The sequence below is a fragment of the Malurus melanocephalus genome, unplaced genomic scaffold (genome assembly GCF_030028575.1).
Source record: "Malurus melanocephalus ecotype Western Australia unplaced genomic scaffold, MMel_1.1 scaffold_193, whole genome shotgun sequence".
NCBI classification, from domain to species: Eukaryota; Metazoa; Chordata; class Aves; order Passeriformes; family Maluridae; genus Malurus; species Malurus melanocephalus.
Genome location: NW_026623425.1, coordinates 159,551 through 182,840, shown reverse-complemented (window position 1 = coordinate 182,840; position 23,290 = coordinate 159,551). Strand labels below are relative to the sequence as shown.

Below are 23,290 nucleotides of genomic sequence, written 5' to 3'. Positions count from 1 at the left end.
CTGGGGCTCCAACAGCCCCCTCACCTGATGTGATCCCACGGAGCAAAGAGGAGCAGATTGGGCAGGTCTTTGTCTCCTGCAAAGTCAGAGGAATGACTACAACAGCATTAGGAAAAGGATTAGCAGATGATTTTCTCTTTGCTTGTTTTGCGCCTTCTTGCAGGTCCTTTTCAGGCTGAGAGCCCAAAATTCTGCCCTGTGGCTCCTGGGGCWGTGGAATATTTGATTGTGCAGAGCACCAGGGAGGCAGTTGTGTCTGAAAAGCTTTCTCCAAGCTTAGTTCAAACTTGATCCCGTGTAAGCAGGTGATGAATGCGATCCACGTGCTGCTCTGAGCAGGGCAAAACCACATCCAGTGGCATTTCTGACACCCACGCACAAAGCAGGTTCCAGTTTCAGCCAGTACAAACCAGTGGCAGGGGTTTCACACTCACCAGCATTTCAGGAGGGAGGAATGCCTTGTGCTGATTGTGCCCCTTCAGCTGTGGATTTACAGGTTTCCCTTTGATCAGCCTCACTGAAGTCTGAGCCAGCCCTTTTGTGGGTTGGGGGGTGAGTGCTGGTTCTTAGCTTTTCTTTTTCCCCTCTTTTTTTTTTTTTTTTCCTCAAAATTTCATTTACCAGGTGTTTTTCCCTGCCTGTTTAGTTCAATGACACACCAACACTCGCTGATGTTTGAAGATATTCCAGGACGTTCTGTGATGAAATGCTTAAGTCAGGAGACGTGAAAATATAGTGAGAGACTCGTCTGTCTCCTGGCTCCCAGCTCGACTGACGATCCTCTGTGGTGGTTCTGCTCATTGTGCCTTTTGTTTTGGGGAAAATCTCTTCTGAGATACCTTACTGCACAGGGACACATGAAACAGATTTAAAATGGAAAGAAAAAAAAAATAGCCTTAATGAAAGAAAGCTGAAGAATATCTTTACATAAGGAAGTGATCATTTTTTATTAATCAGAGGGAAATGTATATGTAATTATGCTAGATGAACTCTGTGGGGAGGTTTTTTTTTCCTCTCTTTATGATGTCTTAAGGGATTTATAAATATTACAGAGGTTTTATAGCATCATAATATTTCAGATGTGCAGTAAAGCTACTTTCAAAGGATTAGTGCAGACAAAGCAGCATAGTAAAAAATAATTACAAGTCAGCCAGTGCTACTAGGCTCTGACATCCAGGGCTGATGAGAGTGAGAGAGGCAGGGTTCAGGGAGATAATTTTTCTAACAAGAGCAGACCACACAAGCGCTRTGGAATGGAGTTCTGAGAACTGTCTACACTCTCGGTTTATTCCAGGGAATTTCAGACAGGCTGGGCCTGTGATGTCTCCTGCGTGCTCTGTGCTGCTGGGGAGAAGGAAGGGCAGAGGCACAAAGAGGGCCAGGGAAGCCTTTTCCTTGCTCCCCAGACATTGCCATGTTTGTTCAGTCCGAGTGACACCTGGCAGCACGGTCTGTGTGCTGAGGGGAGCTGTGTAGCCAAAAACAGCCCAAACTCGGCTCCAGAGAGCTCTGTGGGCTGGGATGGGCCACCTTCACCAAGCCAGGCACAGCCCATGGTGTGTCCAGCTGTGTGTCCGTGTCTGTGTCCATGTGTGTGTCCACATATGTGTGTGTGTGTGTCTGTGTCCATGTGTGTGTCCCTGTGTGTGTGCAACCGTGTATATATCCAGATGTGTCCAGGTGTATATCCAGATGTATCCAAATTTGCCCAGGTGTGTCCAGGTGTGTCTGTGTGCATATTCAGATGTGCCCAGGTGTGTTCGGGTGTGTCCAGGTGTGCCCAGGTATGTCCAGGTGTGTCCGTGTGTGTGTCCGTGTGTGTATGTCCAGGGGTATCTGGGTGTATCCAGAGGTGTCCAGGTGTGCCCAGGTGTGCCCAAGTGTGTCTGTGTGTGTATCCAGATGTGTCCAGGTGTATCCAGTTGTGCTCAAGTGTGTATCCAGGTGTGTCCAGGTGTATCTGGGTGTTTCCAGTGGTGTCCAGGTGTGTATCCAGATATGTCCAGGTGTGCCCAGGTGTTTCTGTGTGTTCCTGTGTGTGTGTCCAGGTGTATCTGGGTATATCCAGAGGTGTCCAGGTGTATACAGTTGTGCCCAGGTGTGTATCCAGKTGTGCCCAGGTGTGTRTCCAGGTGTGTCCAGGTGTATCTGGGTGWATCCAGAGGTGCCCAGATGTGTATCCAGRTGTGYCCAGGTGTGTCCCYGAGTGTGCCCCAGGCACTGCCCATCCCTTACCATGCAGGATCAGGGATCTCTGGGGTGGCAACAGCAGCAGCTGAATTTTGGGTCCTGGAGCAGGAGGAGCCCTGGGCTGGAGGGGCTGCAGGRGCTCCACTCTGGGGTCACTTTGGGGGGTAACACCCTCCCTCTGAGCATCTGCAGGGGAAGGAAAGGGCTGGGATTGCAGTGGGGTTTTCTGTGGGGTGGAGAATGCTTTAGTGTTCAGGAGTGTGGAGCAGGAGGCTGTGACTGCAATTTTTCTGTGGTTTCCTGTGGGGTGGAGAATACTTTAGTGCCCAGGAGGCTGTGACTGCAGGGGGGTTTTCTGTGGGGCAGAGAATGCTTTGGTGTCCAGGAGTGTGGAGCATGAGGCTGKGRYTGCAGTGGGGTTTTCTGTGGAGTAGGGAGTGCTTTGGTGTCCAGGAGGCTGTGACTCCAATGGGGTATTCTGTGGGATGGAGAGTGCTTTAGTGTCCGTGAGTGTGGAGCAGCCCAACAGATTTTTGTATTTACCAGATCAAGGTGTGTCTGTGTGGGTGTGGGACTCACACACRGAGAGAGGGTGAGCAGGGAGGGATCTGTTTGTGACTGTGATAAAAAATCTTCCGTTTCTCGGCGCTGATAACATGGGGTTGGTTTGAGGGATCTGAGGCTGCTGCCCGTTTGAAATGCAAATCGTGCCCCTGGAGCAGGTTGTGTTTCTTGCTCCTCCAAGGCATGTGCTGGGGTTGGCCTTGTGCTGCTCACCTGCCACGGAAAGAACCTAAACAACACCAAAAAACAGTGATTTGTCCATAGCTGGGATGTTTGGTGCAGATGCAGTGCAAATTGTCTCAGCAGAGATAACTTGTGAGACAAAAATCAACAAATATCCTGTCCGTGATGCAGCASTCCTTTGTCCAGGCCTGAGATGCAATTTCTGATTCAGAAGCTGAGTTTGATGATAACAAAAATCCAAAGACAGGAAATGTCAGCACTGAGATCCCAGAGTGGATGGAAAACAAGGAGAGAGCGTGATGGATGAAAAAGAAATGGTGACTGAGAGTTACCATCATCTAGGGGATCACAGCAGGATGAGCAAAATGATGGGTGGGCCTGTCTGTTCTGGAGCTGCAGAGGAAGAAACACAAAATGTGAAAAAGCTCAAAAACCTGGTGGTGTTTTGTGTTTACCTTGTCCTGGAGTGAATAAACAGTTCAGGGTAGGAAACAGCAGAATCTGGCCCTTAACAGAGTCACTGCTCATCCACTGGGGCTGTCTCTGGCAGAAAAATCTGAAGACACAATTAATGGTGGAGTGGGAAGGGTTTGTGTGTGAGGGTGTTTGACTTTGGCCTTCAGGAACATCGCACCCTGTCAGTCCCTGTTTAATGTTCTGAGGGGCTTAGAGCATGGAGCAAACGAGGGAGTGACCAAAACAAATCAACCAAAACAAATGAACCGAACCGAACCAAACCAACCATACCAACCTGAACCAGACCAAACCAGACAAACCAAACCAAACCAAACCAAACCAAACCAAACCAACCAAATCAAACTAAACCAAACCAACCAAATCAAACTAAACCAAATCAAACCAAACTGAACTGAACTGAACCAAACAAAACCAACCAAACCAGACCAAACCAAACCAATCAAAACAACCAACCAAACTGAACCAGACCAAACCAGACAAATCAAACCAAACCAGACCAAACCAACCAAATTGAACTGAACTAAACCCACCAAACCAAACCAAACCAAACCAAACCAAACCAAACCAAACCAAACCAAACTAAACCGAACGGAACCGAACAAAACCAGACCAACCAAACCAACCAAACCAAACCAAACCAAACCAAACCAAACCAAACCAAACCAAACCAAACTAAACCGAACAGAACCAAACCAAACCAATCAAACCAACAAACAGACCAACCAAACCAACCGAACCAAACCAAACCAAACCAAACCAAATCAAACCAAACCAAGCCAAACCAAACTGAACCAAACCAAACCAAACCAAACCGAACAGAACCAAACCAAACCAATCAAACCAACAAACAGACCAACCGAACCAAACCGAACCAAACCGAACCAAACCGAACCAAACCAAACCAAACCAAACCAAACCAAACCAAACCAAACCAAACCAAACCAAACCAAACAAACCGAACCAAACCAAACCAAACCAAACCAAATCTGTGGCTGCCCATCTCTCCTGGCTGCTGTGGAGACATCACTGCCCTACAGGAAATGCCAGGTAAAGGTTGGTTATTCCCTGCTTCCTGAAGGGTGCAAGTGCGCCCCTGAGGGAGCTGTGACTTTTTTCAGGCTGCAGAAATTTGCTTGGTTTTTCCGTATTTTTCTGGGCTGTCTGCAAAATGCACTGAGGGGTGGAGATGATAAAGCTCTGCCATAATCCAGTGTCCTGGATCTGCTCTAGCACCAGCCTTTGATGAATTTATCAGGGCTGGAGTAAGAAYGARGCATTTTCATCTCCTTYCTCCTCTGTATGTAGAGACATAAAYGGATTCCCCRYCCCCTTTTCTTCTAGGTCACCCTGAAATCAGATTTCTCCCCTCAGATTCACTTGAATGTAGCAGCAGCACAGACAAAAATGAATCCACATCTTCACATCCAGAGAGGCAGAGGCCAGCCCCGTCTCTGCCTGCTGTGTCCCTGCACACCCTCGTCCTTCCAGGCTCCCCGACACACCCAGAGAGGGGAAACAGAGAACCTCAGCGAGGGAAACTCAGCTCAAAGCCTGGTGCCACAGAGTTTWCTTGGGACCAGATTTTGGTGTGGCTTCATTCCTTCATCTCAAGCTTCTAAAACAAACCAAATCCAACCAAACAAAACAACCAAAAAAAAAACCCACAAAAAAAACCCCCAAAAACCCCTTTAAAATCCAGGCTAATTGAAAGAGTGCTAATACTGCTAAGACAAATGAGTGATACGCGACAAGCCTGCGGTTTCTCCTCTAAAGTGAAGTGTTGTTTTCTTCACAATGGGATGATTAATACACTCAGGCAGGAATATTAATAGGCTTGTTCAGTTGTTGCAACATTCTTCCCACTGCTGTGCCATTGAGGCCTCGGAATCTGAGCCCGGGGGACCCTGAGCTCTTCAGTCTCTCATCTGGCACGTTTTGTGTGTCAGTCTCACAGCACATGTTGCAACGAGTGCTGCTCCATCTTCGCAAAGTGCAGCCTGGCACACTTCGGTTCCAAGGGTGGGGAAATCAAGGCAGGCAGAAGGGATGTGTCAGCCATCCCCTCGCTCCTCTGTGGGTCACCCACTAAATCCTTGATAGTTTGGAAGCCCCATGTTTGCTCAGTTCTGTGATGCTCCTTTTAATGTGCCATTCTTTCAGGGAGATTCTGGGGAGTCAGAATCCTGATTGCGTTCATTACAAAATCCCGGAGCGTTTGGAATTGTCAGACAGCAGCACAGAACCATTCTGTTCTCAGGGTTACTTTTTTCTGTAACACAGACCTATTTCTGTTCTCTTAGAGCTGCCTTTTAGTTCCAGTTACCCCAGAAAGACAATGTGCTCYGTTCTGTTCCTGCTCCACCTACCTCACTCTCAGCCTTCCCACTCACAGTCCCTGCCTGCCCACCCCTTATGCAAAAACTGGGGTGCAGTTTCTTTCTGTGATGGTAACTTTCCTGGCTTTTTAGGAAAAAAAAAAAAAAAAAGCAATCCCAGTTCTGGGAACTGATAACCCAAGATGCTCTGTATGTTGGATGCTGAAAGGCTCAGTTTGAACCTGGTGATGGGAGGCCAACCCCACCCAGCAGCTGTTCATGGGCCCCTGTGAAATGTGCTGGTGGTCTCAGCCCCTTCCCRCACGTGAACAGGTCACAAATGGGATCCCTACCCAGACCTTCAGCAGGAAAACTGAAAAGTGATYGAGCAACACAGGCACTGATCTCCTCTGCCATCCCTGGAGATGACAAACCAGAGGGTAAAGGGGAACAAATGTATTAGGATKAATTTCTGTCAGTATTTCTTCAAGACTGGAAATAGATGACCTTCTCCCAGCCCAGGCCATTCAAGGATTCTCTGATACTGCAGTAATTGTTAATTATTCCCCGTATAATYGGTTTTCAATCTTCTTTGTTTTGAAATGTGCTTCACTAATGCAAAGAAGCTTTTTGGGTGTTTGGTCTGTTTCTAACAAATATTGAGCTGCAGCCTTTGGGTTTATCTGATCCTTCCTTACAGCTACAGCCCTTGCTTGAAGAGAACCCATAAACTTTGGAACCATGCAGGAATTGCCAGTGGTGGGCATTTAGCAGAGCTGGACCCCGCTGCTCTTGCTTGTGGTGATTGCTTAAAAATTGCAGATGGTTTGCCAGCACGGGGAATATTTATCAGGCTGAGCAKGGCTGCTGTGCTTGGCCACAGCTGAACAGACCATGAGGGGGGCACAGCCTGGTTTGTCTCCAGGAAGAGCAGCTCCAGGAGCATGGCAGGAGCAGGAACAGCTCCAGGAGCAGCTCCAGGATCCCATCAGGAGCAGCAGCAGCTCCAGGAGCAGCTCCAGGATCCCATCAGGAGCAGGAGCAGCTCCACTGCCCTGTCCGAGCCTGCCACAGCCACAGCCCTGTGGTCAGTGTCCCCCCCCCAGGGCTGGCCAGGCTCTCCTCTGGGTCACATCTGCTTCCCCTTTACCCCCAGGAACAAATACATGTAAATATGTGGGATTGTCTTGGATATTTCCATTCGATCTGCAAGTGTTGAAAGCCTCCACCGGGCACTTCACGTTATGTGGAAGGTTGCCCATTACTGCTCAAAATAACACTTATTTCATGTGGAGGAGGAGGAGGAGGGAATCTGTTTATTCCAAAATCAATATTTCTACATTCATTAAACATTCCACTTATTAACTTCTTTTTTCCATGCCTGTGGTGGCATTCTACCCTTGTTTTCATCCTCGCCTCAAGTACATTTTTCACTTAATTTCCATTCCTGTTTCCAGATTTTAGCTCTTTGAATTAGCTGATAGGAGCTTGACAGGTCTGGAGTGTGGGTATGTGGGAGAATGTCTAACATTGCCCTAATTTCCCCCCTTCCATATCCTGGGATCTAAACCAGGGTGGCTGAGTGCAGAAATCTGCCTGGCAAATTAAATTGATCAGACAATGTGTGCTTCAAACAGAGTCAAGTGGGAATATTTCCTTGAGCTGCTCTGCTCCTCAGGATATTTGAAATCAGTATTGAATTTGAACTTTCRCAGGCTTTTTTATTTTGATGAAAGGAGACAGTAGAAGTTGCCTTCTGTTTCGTGCAGAATAGCCCAAACTAAGTAAGCCTAATTTTCTGTGACACRAGAACCAGGTGGGACTATGATAATGAAGTTTAAAAGTAAAAATGATAAAGAAAAAAGTAATCTGTCTGGAAGGGAACTCAAAAGGCGATGCAGCTCATTATCCTGCCCAAGTAAGGATAAGACTGTGGTTTAAAACACTTCTGTAATCCTTTGGAATCGCAGATTTTATTCTTTACTGCAGAACAAGAGCTGTATTGTCTTAGGCAAGCTGGCTGKGCCCTTATTCAAAGGTATTTAATGAAGTTCTAGTTCTGACTGATTTTTAGTGAGCGTTAGATTCTCAGATATCATTGTAGCCCTTCCCCARTCTTCCTCTGCCTCAGCCTCGAGACTTGAGAGCGGTGATAAAAGCAGTCCTGCCCTTTCATTTAAGATGAATATCTCCAATATTAAAATAAACACGGTCTGGTAAGGAGCTGCAGTGCCATGGGTTGGTGCAGGAACCCAGAACTCCAAGTGTGGAAGGTGCTGCTGCTTGGGGAGAATTCATCTATCCAGACAGAGCCCATTTCTAAACATTTTGGTGTGATTAGAACTGATAAACTTCCCTTTATATTCCTGAGCTCAGTCCTCGTACAGGACCCTGTTTGGGGTCTGGCTGCCAGTCCCAGCATGGGAATGGGAAAGAGGAGCCCTTGTAGGAACTTACCTGAATTCTGCAATTCCTTGGGTACAGCAGGTTGGGAATTCCAGCTCCTATCCTCAAGTGACACTATCCCACCCCAAGGGATCCCTCTTCTCCTGAGCTCTGCGGAGCCAGTGGGGAAGGGGAGAGATCCCTGTGTGAACTGGTCTGGGATCCATGGAGGATCCCTGTGTGAACTGGTCTGAGATCCATGGAGGATCCCTGTGTGAACTGGTCTGAGATCCATGGAGGATCCCTGTGTGAACTGGTCTGGGATCCATGGAGGATCCCTGTGTGAACTTGTCTGGGATCCATGGAGGATCCCTGTGTGAACTGGTCTGGGATCCATGGAGGATCCCTGTGTGAACTGGTCTGGGATCCATGGAGGCAAAATCGACCCTGCCCGAGGAACAGGCAGCTCCTGGGGGGAGCCAGCAGTGCACCAGGCAGGGTGTTGGGTCACACTTTGGGTCCCTCACCTTTTTGAATGCAGCACAGTAATGAGCTGTCCTCATTTATCTGAGCTGCCAGGTTCCAGGACATGGCAGGGAGTGGCAAAGAGCCTCAGTGACAGCTTCATCTGGTAATAAGGCAGAAATTTTTATCCCATGTATAAAAAAAATTACATATATTCAATCCTATATATATATCTAAATCTATCTCTTTATACATATATATAAATAAGATTGAATTCAAAACCTTGTAATAACAAAGCCCAATCCTCTTGTCTTATTTGCCTGTGTATTTTTCACCTTCTGYTGAAGATGTAATTTGTTTCCATGGGTGCTTAACAGACAAAGGAACATGTATTTGATCTTCTTATTTGTATTKCAGGCTCCCAAAAAGGCAAAGAAGAAGATAGACGGTGGCTCCAATGTTTTCTCTATGTTTGAACAAACCCAGATCCAGGAGTTCAAAGAGGTTGGGCACTGTTCTGCTGTTCTCTACAGTCTCCTGTTATTGCTAATGAATAACATAGGTTTTGTTTGTAATCCTTTTTCAATTCTCCATCTGCTTGAACAGAACACACAGTTGTTTTCTGAATCATCCCTGTGGTTTTGGCTGGTAGATAATTTTCCTTGTGTGTTTGTTTGTTCTTTCTTCCATTCTTCTTTCCTTACTTCCCTCCCTCACTCCCCTGCCTCAAGCTCTAGACTCATTTAAAAATCATTCAATCCCTCACCCTAAAATAAAGGATAGGAATAATCTCACCCACTTCAGCCCCTGATTCAGGAAAACACTTGAGCACATGTTTAAAGTTTAAGTGATATTTTAAATAAGAATAGTCTTATGTGCTCAAGTATTGTCCTAAACAGAGTTACCAGCTTGAACCAGGGYTTTCATGTGTGGTCAGTTCCACAACAGCAACAGAAAATATCCTTCTGTGCCCTTCTGCTGCTGCCCACAAACTGGAAATGAAAATGCCAAGRGGCCCTCAGCTGACTTTCTCCCCAAATGCCAATAAAACAAGAGAACATGCTGAGATGAACCCAGCATCCTTTAGCTCCCAAGGGATTTGGTGTTCTGTGCACTGCAGGTTCTTTGATCACTTACCTGTGAGGAGGAAAATTTGATGGGGTGTCCTAAAACTGGAGCATATTAAAGACAGATTATCTGTCTGATGAGTTGTTTCTTTTTTTTTTTTTTTTTTTTTTTTTTTTTTTTTTTTTTTTTTTTTTTTTTTTTTTTTTTTTTTTTTTTTGGTGACATTCTAGAATGTCCATGAGGCCATCACATTCTGCGCTGGTTTGTCACATTAAATTACTGATTTTTTCCCCCATTTTTTCTAACTCTCCAAAGCAATTTCCACTGTGATAAATGTCTATTGTTTCATTTCGTACATGTGGCTTTCAAGTTTGCTTTCCTTGAGGATTCCCACCAGGAAAGCTCAGAGGTGGATGAGACTAAACCCATGGCAAGGACTGGGAATATGACCCAGCTGAATTAATTGGAATCACTAATCATTACCCCACAATCCGTGGGAACTTGCTGGACTCTCCCAAACCATGTTTGACTTCTTCTACCTCTTCTCCATGTCCTAGGAATCTCCATCTCCAATTTTCTCTCTGTTTGGAGATGGACCAACAAAAAGAAGATCAGGACAGAATGCCATTATTTKATCTTCTCTAAATCAGATAATGCTGGGAGCATTTCTAGGAGGATGGTGGCAGAATAATGGCAAAAGCATTAGGCAGTGGAGTGGTGGAATGAAACCCAAAACCATGTTGTGTCTAAGAGCTGCACATTTGGGACAAGTATTTCTGAAAAGCTGGTTTGCATTAGAACATTTTTATCTCGAGATTTCAACCAGCTCACCAACAAATGTTTGAACACTGCTGTTATTTGAAGTTCACCCATTCCAATGCCTGATGCTCCTCCTGTCTTCTCTGAGCTGCCTGGGTTTGGCTTTATCTTCATATTTTATTTCTCTTTTGCTTCCAAATTGTAGGGAAGTGAGGGGAAGGCATCTCTAAAGAGCTGAGCTTCATTTTGTAAGGGGATGGTTTGGAAGGTAAATGTAGGATTGTGAATGTGGTGCTGCAAGGAACCTCGTGAGCAAACTGGACTTTGAGCAGTGGGGTTTTGTGAGAAACTGGAGGTGAAAATGCCTGGAGATATGTGGAGTGACTTCTTCATGGGAAGAAGTGAACCCTAAAGGGCAGCAGACTCAAACTCTGCAGGTTACTCAGCTCTCAGGAGAGAGAGAAAGAATAATTCCTGTCTGAAGAAAGAATAATTCCTGGCCATTGTGAAGATAAACTCCCACACTGATGTGCCTGTCAGACAAAAAAACAGCTTCAGAGCCATGCCAGSATCAGCTGATATTCCCCACAGCATGGCCAGGGGAATTTCAGGTCATTAAAAGCCTTCCAAATCAATGAAAGATTCTAAGTGTGATGATAGTGAAGATGTGGATATACAAATAGGTAAACAGAGAGATGAGCAGTTACCTGGCTCAGTAAACAATGGTGAGAGCACATTAAATTTCTGTTGGCTGAAAATTAAAAAAATAAAGAAAAACAACCCTGTTTTTTTCTGGGGTTTTTTTTTTCCATCAAAGTTAAATTTTGCCTGACAAGAGTATTTCAGGTCAGCACATCAGTGTCAGTCAGAGCACACAGTACAATCTCAGGGATGCAGTGTATTGGAAAGGGGATAAAAAACTTTGAATAAATAATCTTATGGACCCTACATTTCTCTGTACTTTTCAAAGTTCAGCTATCTCTGTGTGATGGATCATTCTAAAGCCCAGGAGRAATCGACTCCAGGTTGATAGCACAGAGATATCCACAGAAATGAAATGTTTTACAGAACATGAGAGCTCCCAAAGAGTGAGGTATGGGGAAAGTATAAACACAACCATGGACTAAATCTGCCCTGACTAAAGCCTCCCTAAATCAAACTTTTATGGGTTAAGGGCTGAGTGGCTGGAGCTGCCAGCCTTGGCTTCAGCCCAGTGCACGCTGCACTGAGCATTAATTTAGTCAGRAGAAGTTTGGGTGGGTTTAATTAAGCCCCTTGCCAAGGCACAGCAACGTGTTGGAAGTGAGGGAAGCGCGATGATGTGGAGGAATCAAAGGAAGTTAAATRTTCCTTTTTACAGCATGAATGTCATCCCCCACGGGCTGGTGTGACTGCAGCACTGCCCTGTGCAATGGAAATGGCAATCCATGTTCTTTTTCCTTCTCACAGGCTTTTACCATCATGGATCAGAACAGGGATGGCTTTATTGACAAGGCAGACTTGAGAGACACGTTTGCTGCGCTGGGTAAACTCCTAATTCAATATTTGAGAGATGGGCTGTCTCCACTTCCAGCACAGAAGGAAGGCTGCAGGGGGAAGAAATGAGATCCCTGGGAGGGCAAAGCAAACCTTTCAGTTTGACCTCCTCCCTGTGGTCGCTGGGATCTCGCTGCAGAGCTCCAGCTGGAAATTCTCCTGGGCAGCCTCCTTGGGAAGGGAAACAAAGGTCTGATCCCTCCCCTACAACTGTTTCAGAGCGAGCCCACCCAGGCAGGGGGCCATGCCAGGCATTTCTGATTTGCCTCTGAGCCCAGGCTTCCCAGGCTGCACCTTTTTCATCTGGGAGCCGTGGAATATCCACGGATTAGCCCTGCTGCCCYTGTGCCCACACGGGCGTAGGAGGGCTTCATGTGAGGTTCTGTGCTGCTGGGGGGTGAAATGGGCATGTCATGAGATTAGGCACTGTCCATTCCATGGCTATCAAAATCCTGATCATATCAAGCAGATTAGAGCAAACCTTCCCAAGGAAAGGAAAAACTCCTGAAAGGTGCTCCTGATCCCAAACCTGGAGTTGTATCCTCGCTGCAGCGTTTGAGGCTTGAGCAGTGATGTAGGCATTTGGGCTTTTGCCATCTGGAGCTTATTAAAAAGAGCTTGATAAGAATCTTTAGTGCTCCCCGGGGTGGAATCAGACGCCAGCAGAGTCAGTGCAAGGAGCAGAAGCTCCCGAACTCTTTATTGTGACAATGAGGTTTGGAAACTTTGGCCTGTAGCTACTGTTACCCTGAAATATTTATTTCCCAAGGCCAAGTCCTGCTCTCTTTCCTGTTGGGTGAAGCCTTTCAGTGCCTGTAAAGTCCATTCAGAGCAAATTAGTGCTCAATTGGAGGAGGGCTGCCAGGGTCTGAATTCTCATCAATAGGGCTGCCCAAGGATGGGGAAGGGATGCCAGTACCAAACTCATCCACCTGCCCTCTGCTCAGAGAGCTGTCTCAATATCTAGGAGGACAAAGACTGGGACCTTGGATTTGCTTCAGTCACTTTGATCTCAACATCAATATCACTGGGGCCCATATTTCACCTGAGGTTAAAAAAAAAAACCCAACCCAAAAAGCAGTTTATTTGGAAGTGCCCCTTCTCCTGTCCACTGCTSGCCGTGTCTGTATTATTTATCCTTCTCTCCCCTTCAGTCACCCTTTGATCTCAGAGCCAGCTCTGCCAATTTCTTTCTCACTGGGGTATTTYGGGAGCTGTGTTCTACCATGTTATTAGCAAAGTTGCACAGAGCCCTGAGCTCCCCAGTGGGAGGAGATGAATGGGAATCGTTTTTTGAAACACAATTTGTGATTTATTATGAAAAATGATCTCTGCTGCAGGTCGTCTGAATGTCAAGAATGAAGAGCTCGAAGACATGGTGAAGGAGGCGCCAGGTCCCATTAACTTCACTGTCTTCCTTACAATGTTTGGGGAAAAGCTGAAAGGTAAGCACCTCTGGGGGATTGGAGAGGTATCTGTCAGAGATCCCCGGCGCTGAAATACCTCAGCACCTTGCAAATTATAATAATGTCTCACKGAACAGTGCTGGGAGGCAAGGAGGGATCTCCAGCTTTGCAGACAGAGACGGAGAATAAAAGGCTGGGGACKGCACAGAGGACAATTCAAAGGTGTGATTTAGCTTACACAAACTAACATGAAAGTGGGGAGCTGAGGTCCACAAAGGGATGAAATCTCAGCASCCTGGAGCACAGTTATTCACCAGCAGAAGGCTCCTGGGCTGAACTCATGCTGATGCTTTACTCACAGCACTCCCAGTGTCAGCTGGTTTTAAACATTTCTAAAAAAAACTCACACTCTTTGTGGTCCTTTGGGTGCAAATCATGGGCTTCCCTCATTTTCTGGCTCAGCCTTGGAGTCACTCGAGGTCAACAGTGATTTTGCCATTAGGTGAAGACTTCACTGAACAGCCCTTAATGGAGTGGATAAATTGAAATAATTAAATTTCAGTGGATTTGCAAAAGAGAGAGGTATTTCACCCATCGCCACAGAACATACAGGGAACACTGTGGGAAGTTCAGGAAAGGTGGGARGTAGATTTGCTGTGAGTTGGTAATTCAGTCATCTCTTCTCCATTTCATGGCTGGAAACTGCAAGAGRGGGGGTGTGAGGCCAAGGTGGAACTCCACTCATCTTCCTACAGGCTTGAGAGGAAGGTGAAAGCCTTGACCTTCAAAGCAGGGCTGGCCTTAGCCAAGCACATTCCAGAAGTTTGTTAAAATAACTAATGAACAGAAAAATGGAAAAATCAGATCATATCTTCTTGAAAACATTTATTGTTTTGCTGCTGAACTCCAGCAATTCCAGTGAATGAAAGAGAAAATAGAGARCTCTGAAAGAAAGGATTYGTGTGGTTGGTCCTGGAAGAGAAACACCCTGGCTAAGGAGGGCAGGAAGCCTGGGAAGCCCCAGAGGTGATGGGGAAGGCTGACAGAGGAGGGGATTTGAGTCCCCAGACATCAATCCATGTGTGGTACCTCCACCATGACATTCCAGGTGTTTTCTGGCAGTGCCCTCCTCTGTGACCTTCCTCCTGGGATTTGGGGCTGTTTGCTGTGGGGTGCCCCAATGCCCATTCCATTTGTGAGCACGGGAATGAGCTCTTCTTCCTCTCCCCTCTCCCCCCTCAACCCTGAAGCTGGCAAAGCCTCTGGCCCTGCCAATCCCGTGGCCTAAAAGCAGAGCCAGCACAGGAAGGTGGAATGGCAAAGCAGAGCCCTCTTGTCTGCAGGTTTCCTGTTGGCTACTAGCAAAGGAGGAGTTTTTTTTTTTTAAATTTCCATTTGGTGAAGGGAAAATCACAGCTGTGCTTGTCATGCCCTTCTGGTTGGGTTTGTCATGCAAAGGAAGCAGAGCCAAAAGACTGCACATTCCCAATCAAAACTAATTGGGATGAAGAGCCTTTGTAGTGCAATTAGAAAGGGAGAAAGGGCTAGAGGAAGTGGATATGGCAATTTTGCAGCACTCTTTATTAGCTAAGTACCACTCAGAGAATTTGGTGAAAGGTGCTTTCTAAGTAAAATTTGTTGTGCTGTAATTGATTTCTGTCATAAAGGGGAAGCTGGGATTTTCRGGATGAGCTTTAGCTTTGTATGTTGAGATTACGATGCCAGATGAACAGCTAACAAAACTCGGTTTATGTTAATGCCAACCACATGGAGCTGCTTCTACAGGGAGTCAGAATAATACAATTTGTACAGAAAACAGAGATGCCGCACATCAAAGAAACCACTTTATTTACCAGCTAATCAATAAAGAATGCCTGCTGCATTGCTTCTCTTCAAAGCCAAAGTCCGAGGATATGACAGAGTAGAAAATGTAAAACACAGTAAGGAAAAAAAAAATCCCCCCCACGGTGGCGACTAGTTAAAATGCAGCCCTCTCCTCGGAGCTGGGGGATGTTTCTCTTCATGGGACAATCAAAACACTCATTAAACACCAATGCTCTTTGTATTGATCACAGATTCAGGGCAGTTTGAATGCATCGCCTACAGCTTGGCAAAAAAAAAAAAAATATATACATGGTCTGAACATTGTGTGGCAAGGAGGAAGCCATGAAACCCGAGGTTTGTTCGCTATTATATCCACCAGGATCCAGCTAATCCTTGTGAAATCTTCTGAACAAAGCAAACTCTGGAGGCATCAGGAGTGTGTGTAGAGCAGGGAACCTTGGCTGGGTTCTGTTCTGGTTCCACCTCTGCCAAACTTGGGAACAAACTTTGAATCTGCAATCCTTTGTGCTGTATCCTTCTCTAATCACTCTCCCAGCATACCAAATAGCTTCATTTTGCCCGTGGAATCGGTTCATCTGCTTGTAAATTTGGTTTCCTGCAGTTGCAAAGATTTGTGCTTTGTACAGTACAGCAGTATTTTGAAATATTGGGGAATAGTCAGGGGTAGAGTACACAGTGTATTCTTTGGTGTGGGTTGAAAATGAGTGTACACAGAATCTGCAGGATTTCAGAACAGTCCCAGCCCCAGCCAAAATTAAGCACTGTGAAAACCAGTCCCTGACATGGATCTTTTCCAGTATAAGGAGATGGGGTAGATAATGGAAATGCAGAAAAGAATATGATTACAATGATTTTACTGCTGGGAACAGAGAGATGTTAAAGTCATACCAAAAATCTGTGGCCCAACTRAGAGCAGAAGCAAAATCTTGTAGCCACAGCCCAGTGCTTTAARCCATCCTGCTCCTGTGAGTAACACTTAATGAAGAGACAATTAATGGGAAGAGCACAATGGGATAGAAGTGCAGATAGATCACCATCTCCCATTGATCATCCTGTTTCCACTGCATTCCACTGGCATTTGGATTTTGTGATGAGCTCCATTTCCTCCAGCGAGGGAAATAACCTCTTCTCTACATCGCCAAGAACGAGTAACATCAAAAAGTGTTTTCACAAGGAACGTACAGTGCGAGATTAAAGGAAGCCAGYGAGGGAAACAGTTTGTTATATTTTCATTTCTGAAAGCCACTAATCCTCTGGGTACTGATATTGGAGACCAGTTCCTGGAAGTTTTCTCTCCTGCAGACATAGAATAGATATGAGTTATTATTTTTAAGCTTCTGAGCATTGAACTATTCACCTCTATTGTTTATCTGACATGACAAATGCTGCCGACTTAGGGAACCTTTGTCTTCAAGCCCACAATTGCAGAATTCTCCATTTTGCACCGGTTTTCAAGAGAATGCAATTACTTAGCAAGTATTCTGCAGCCAGAGAAATACATCCAGGCTTCTAAATTATATTTCATTAATTTTAGGCACGGATCCAGAAGAAACCATCCTGAACGCTTTTAAGATTTTTGACCCAGAAGGAAAAGGCCGCATAAAGGCAGACTAGTAAGTTTATTTCAAATCCTTTAGAAGAATAACAACAACAATAATGATTATTGCACAGTTTTAAAGAGCTGCTTAAAAGCTGCATTTTTCACAGCATTTTAAGAGGCAGAGAAACATTTAGCTTTGTGAGCCAGAGTTTAAAAGACTGGCCTGTTATAGGGATGTATTTGTATACCAAAAAGAGATGTTATTGTCTTCAGACATTGCAAGAGCCAACGGAAATATAATCACATGTGGGCCATTAGATAGCCTTTTTGTGAAGGTCTGGGTATAAATCGACACATGACTCTTGGTGAATTAACTCCATATGTAAAATTAAAATGAATGTCTGGTGCCTAACTCTCAGTGCTTGACTGAAATGGGAAAGCTTCTCCCCTCTTAAAAAAAAATAGTGATCAATTTAATTAAATCTGAGACATGGTTTTAGTGCAGGACGTTTTCCTTTTTATGTGTTTATCATTTGAGCCTTCTGCTTCTAGAAATAATTTGCTGTAAAATTCCACTAGATACGGTGAGAGCCAACCCAAATAATACTATTAATAATCTGGCAATTATTGTCAATATGGCTATTTTTAAATAAGGAGGCAGAACCTAATTTGTATTCATATCCTGTTGCACCAGAAAAGCAATGTAAAAGGACTTTAAGAGGTAATTGCACAAATGTAAACCCTCCTTCCACTGCCAGAGTGGTGCCAGCAGGACTTGAGGTGAGTGAGATAAATGATATCAAAGCAGGGCAGTGGATGAGGAGGTTGGACCCATGGCTCCAGAGAAGTGTTTTATGTTCCTAGATTCATGCAAATGGTTAAATTTTTCATATGCTGAAATTTTATGGTGAATTTGGGGTCTACGCTTTTACTGCAGCAGCCATTTCAGGTGAGTTTTATAAAGCATGATATGTACAGGAAACCTATTAGGTAACCATGAGTTACAAAATTGTATTTGCATCAATAATTTGCCCTTATGGTATGATAACCTCTGGCCAGAACCCTGTGGAGATTTCCATGACATTATCTGAAATTATTGATGAAATTTTGTTGAAAATATAAATTTCATGTACATTATTTCTTCCCTTTACCAATGTGTTTTTCTATGACAGTACCCCCATGGGTGTGAGAATTTTTGCAATGCACAAAACAGAAGTCAAGAACCTTTTCACAAAGAACTTCTAAATTAATTGAAACCCAAGTGGATGTATCAATCAATCAGAAGAAACAGAGGGTTAAGAGTTATCCTCATTGTTTTGGGGTTAATGTCACCCAAASAGCTTGGGAAGAACAGCCAGGGGATCAAATCAGAGGTGGCTCAAACAATCACAACAAACCCAGCCTGCTGCCAAACAGGGCAGATCACACAGCAGTGAAGTCACAGCCATGAAATAAGAACTTCTGATACTCCCAAACCCATGAAATGTTATATTTCCCACCACTACCTGTAACAGGATCCTGCATACAAAATCTGCAGCCTGCCACCCTCTGTCCAGCTCTGCATTCCTTGGCTGCTGGGAGCCAGCTGGAGTTTGGGGCAAATCAGGAATGCAGTATCACACTCCAAAATGAAGATGAGAGAGAAATATTTTATTTTTCCTTGATGGAAAAGGTCAACCTTGTCCCCACCCCCACTGCACTGCTAACATTAGACAATTGTTTTAGTTCATCACCACAACAGAGCATAATGTTTACTTATTAGACCCGAGGGTAATGTTGATCATTACAGAACAAACCATTAAATCAATTCCGTGGATGTCTTTGAGGTTTAGCTTCTATTCATAAGCTTCCAAAATGTAGACATTTGAAGTTTTGAAATGATTTTTCTGTTGGCTCATGCAGCCGTTTCAATGCCACAGTTAATGCTAATAAATAATATTTCTCCGTATTAAAAAAAAAAAATCCTGGAATATTTCTCTCCAAAACCAGCCACGCTGACCTTTTAATCAGAGCTTCTTTTTATGTTCATGGAGTTAACATCCTTCTGGGGATTTTTATGTCTCTTCCCTCTGCATGTTTTCACCTCTGCTCTGGAAATGACTCACTTGGTCCATGTGAGGGGAGCTGGGATGGAGCCTTCTAACCTTTCCAGAAGCTCCAGGAGTTTGGAACTTCCTTCCAAACCCAGTGACAGACCTTGTTTGTCTGCATCACTGTACCACACATGAAACCCTTCCTCCAGAATGATGTCAAAAAGAGAAAATGCTTTGGGTCCCATTCTCAGCTGCTGCCAGCTGGGAAGTTTTTGGAAAGGTTGGATGGTTCAGCCCCAAAACGCCGCTCACGGGGCAAAGTGAGTCAGGCCAGCACCAACTGTGCCCAMTGCTGAGGACAATTAAAGTTTTCAGGTTTGGGCCAGATGAAAAAGGACTCAGGGGGGTGGAAGATGGGGATGGAAAGGTCCCAGGCGTGCTGGGCTTTGGAGGAGTTTGGCTGAGCAGAGATGATKCCCCCCGTAGCTGTGGAGCTCTGCTCCTTCCTGCTCACCTGCTTCCCTCCAAGACAGCGCTGCAGAAAGAGCAAACCCAGTGGAAAACCCAAAATATCCCAAAGATTTCACAGATCTTTTTTTTAAATTATTTTTTTTTTTAGATCTGTTTTTAAAATACCAGAATGCAACAAGGTGTTTGCAGCTGCAGAAGGAATTGATGTGAGCCAGGACAAGAGATAACATTTAGACACCTAACTCGAGGCAAATGAATTTTTTTTTATTTTTTTTTTTTTTKCCCAGAAGACTGGGTTTGCTTTGGTTTTTGGAGTATTTTTGAGAAGAAAATAGGCTTTCTAAAGAAAGCAAGATGCACAAAGTGCATAATTTCTGGCTTTGGAAATTGTGAGTGTTTGYTTCCCTATAAAATAAATAATGGAAAATGTGCATAGATCCTTTAGTCAGTCCTTCTTCCTTATGCTGTGTGCCAGAGCCTACTGGGCTGTGYATCAGAAGATTATAATTAGATATTTGATCTTTTCCCCTAAATACTTTATGCATGTGAATAGAAGGCACACAGTGTGATCTCTTTTTTAATTCAGGCCTGTTTGCAATGAAGTTTATTTGTGACTTCTGACAAAATTGCTGCAAGTGCTTCCTTCTATTCACCAGGCTCCTTCCTGGATCACACTTCCTAYTTACATTTGCTAATGCTGCTTGCCCCAGTGCATCTATAGCCAATAATCAATTTATGCTGAGGGCAATGATCTCTCTGCCCTTGCACCCACAGATCATTTGAGAATCTGGAAATGAGGTCACATACTAAATGGTCAGAGAGAGAAAAGAGAAAGAGAAATTTGAGACATAGAGATGAAGGAACTTTGCYAACTGAAGAGAATGGTGAACTAATGGAGGAAAAAAAAATATCCAATAGCTTAAGCTCTGTGACTTCAGAGAATTTCCCAAAGCTTGCACAGATATTTTCACACTTGTCCTTGTGGGTTAGATCCTTGATCATTGTCCAGAAGAGTCTTTTTTCAATTTTCTCTTTCTGGGCTTCAAAAAAAGCACTTTATATCAGGAAGAGCTGTAGAAGTGCACATGCCCCTGATAAAAACTGGGATGTGTAGCCTTTTCCAGGGGAAAAAAAAAAACCAACCCTTTTCCAGCTGTGAGTGCCATTTGGGGCTTTGTCACCCAAACTGCACTTCTGTYTGGGGCACTTTTCCCACTCGACCTGTGCAGTGCATGGCAGCAGAAAGGGAGGATTTTCTGCTTTGCCTGAACATCTGCACCCACAGGAGGTGAATTTTGCCCCTCTGGAAGTGTTCCTGTTCAGCCATTGACATATTCTATTGTAAACAGTTATTTTAAAACATTTCCTTCAAAAAGCAGAAAGGGTTTCTTCCAGAAGAGTTGCTGCTCTCACTCTCCCACAACAAATTCTTCAAAAAAAGCAGTCTTTTTTTTTTTTCAAATCTACAAACCAAACCAGATTTCTGTATTTGTCTCAGCTTTTGTTTTTGCACAACAGACTGCTCACCTGTTATCACAGCTTTGCAGTTTGTTTTAYTGCTCCACAATCATRTCTGAYAATGTAGAAATACACTTGGTGGTGACAAAAGGAGACAATGCTGCCTCTTCAATGAATGAAAACTGAGATTAATGTAGGAATTCTKCTACAGGAAGGGGAAATTATTGGTGTTATTGAAGGGATGTTAATGTGAATATAACTGGTGGATGTAACAGCACATGGTGCATGTGCAGCCCTCAGCACATGAGTAACTGAGCTATATAGACGTTTTATCAAAAGGAGTTAAACTTGAAACAGAAATAATCTTCCTGGCTTTTCTGTTCACCTCCAAACTTAGGTAAAAAAAAAATTACATGCTCGACTGCCTCCCCACAAYGGGTTTAAAACAGAGGGTAAATCAGCTGAGAGCCTGCCCCAAAACCATTCCCTGTGATGTGATTGCAGACTGTGTGTGGGATGAGCTCCGTGTTGCAGCGCTGTAACTCCAGATTGGGACAGAGCACCATGAAACACAACAGGTCTGGGGCAGCACCCTGGGAATGGCTGCATGAAAATCCAGGGATTCTCCCAGGATGACTCGGAACAGCRGCTGGAGCTCGCTTTCAAGTCCTCTTTCTCATTTCATGCTCTGTTCCTTTCATCCTCGGATTTTACAGAAAATATTCTCTCTCTTGGTTTTGTCAAGCGGTCCAAACTTTAAACAGCGAGTGGGGAAGCCTGCCATTTTGGGTTGAGATAGGCATACAAAATCGCTGTATTTCAATTAGAGTAATAACCTTAAACAATTTTAAACCTCCATAAAATGTCACAAAAGCGAAATAAGTTGGCAGAGCGAGGCATTGACACTGATGGGTGCCCACAGAAAATCTCTCACAATATCATGTAAGGATTAACAGCTCTAATTTATGCGGTCACACAGATTTTCTTTCATGCGACTTCAGGAGGGATCTTGCCATCTGAATTGTCATGTGCCATYATCACCCTTTAATCAGGTTATTTCGTTTTATTTGAACAGCATCAAAGAAATGCTGATGACACAGGCAGACCGGTTCAGTCAGGAAGAGGTAAGGAACTCCTTTATTCCGAAYGGGAATCCAGCTCCAGCTCCTGTGCTCACTAAGTCCTCACCCCTCTTTAAATGCATGAATTCAGCTGAAATCCGCACTGAGAGAGGGGTGATGCCAGCTCTGGCAATTAGAAACAATTCAAAGCATCCCTTCTGAAGAGCTCCATGGCTAAATCAAAGTCAAATAGATTCTTTGGACTCCCATCCAAGTGCAAGCCTGGTCTATCTCTTGCTGTTCTTCCCTGTGGGGAGCTGGGCAATGGATTTACTGGAGGCCGAGTGGATTTGGGTGGGGACTGTTCTGGTTTCCATTTCTGTGAGTTATTTGGTTTGAAAGCTGAAATGAGGCACTCACTTGGTGGTTTTGGTGAAACTGTGCATGGATTCTGCTGGTTGGGAGGAAATCAGAGGGGCTTTTTTTCAGAAGAAGGGATGGAGTGGAGCTGGTCTGTGGACAGGACAGGCTGGATGCTCTGTTCCAGTCCCAACAGAGACTGGGCTGTACATTTATCAACCAGGGCTTACCTGGATYCCAGGGAGAGCTCTTTTCAGCAGGGAACTTGTGGGGTCCTAGCAGTAATTATTCCATCATTTATTGACCACTTGTGTCCCAACTCCTGTTTCAATTTTACTGAACCCCAGGAAAACCTTTCCRTGATGGTTGAAGGACCAAGGCAGCTGACCTGGGTGGAGAATGAACAGCTGTTCATGTTGCTGTCCCACAGCCCTGTGATATTTCTCTCTTTCTTGGCAGATCAATCAGATGTTTGCTGCTTTCCCTCCAGACGTCTCAGGGAACCTCGACTACAAGAACCTGTGCTACGTTATCACCCAYGGGGAGGAGAAAGACTGAGGGCAGAGAGAGGAGCTGCTCCTGGGGTGATGCCCCAAGTCATTTCATGATGCTCTCATGTGCAAGACAAAGGATGTGAAGCCATGTGGTCATCAGGAGAGAACCAATAAAACACTTGAAATTAGATAAAAGCTGTTTAATTCTCCTGTTCTTATAAAATATCAAAATAACCATTTTGTGAAGGTTTATTCCCCGTATTTTTTTTCCTGTCAGTGGTTTGAAATGGAATTTTCTTGATGAACTGGTACTTTTGTGATTTACTGACAAACCTAATGTTCACCAGATGGTCCATTGGGCACTGCAGTCTTACCTAATCTTGTGTTTTATACATAAGCTCCATGTATTAATTGGGAATTTCTCTAACTTATTGCACCAGGAAGAGCCAACAGAATGATGTTCCATTTCACAGCCCTAGCAATGAAAGTGTAAATAAAACAACCTTTAGCTCCTGGAATATGCAACATACCCTCTCCACCTCAGTGATGTGGCTGGTTTCAGACACCACTTGACTCATTTGCTTTGCTGCAGAAGGGCAGGAATAGTGGAATAGTGGAACCTTGCCTGTTTTTCTCACAGTAAAGTTTACCTAAGTGCACTTAGAAACTAGGAATAAGGA

General features: G+C 44.6%; 1 protein-coding gene across 1 annotated transcript; it reads left to right on the top strand.

The window, feature by feature from the left end:
* The first annotated feature begins 456 nt into the window (after positions 1-456).
* MYL10 (myosin light chain 10) lies at positions 457-22,794 on the top strand. The gene is made up of 7 exons (XM_057373353.1): positions 457-552; positions 8,997-9,083; positions 11,856-11,931; positions 13,283-13,387; positions 16,728-16,806; positions 21,771-21,819; positions 22,576-22,794. Exons 2-7 carry the CDS (start codon positions 9,048-9,050, stop codon positions 22,672-22,674), a joined length of 444 nt encoding a protein of 147 aa, XP_057229336.1. The 5' UTR covers positions 457-552; positions 8,997-9,047; the 3' UTR covers positions 22,675-22,794.
* Positions 22,795-23,290: the final 496 nt, after the last annotated feature.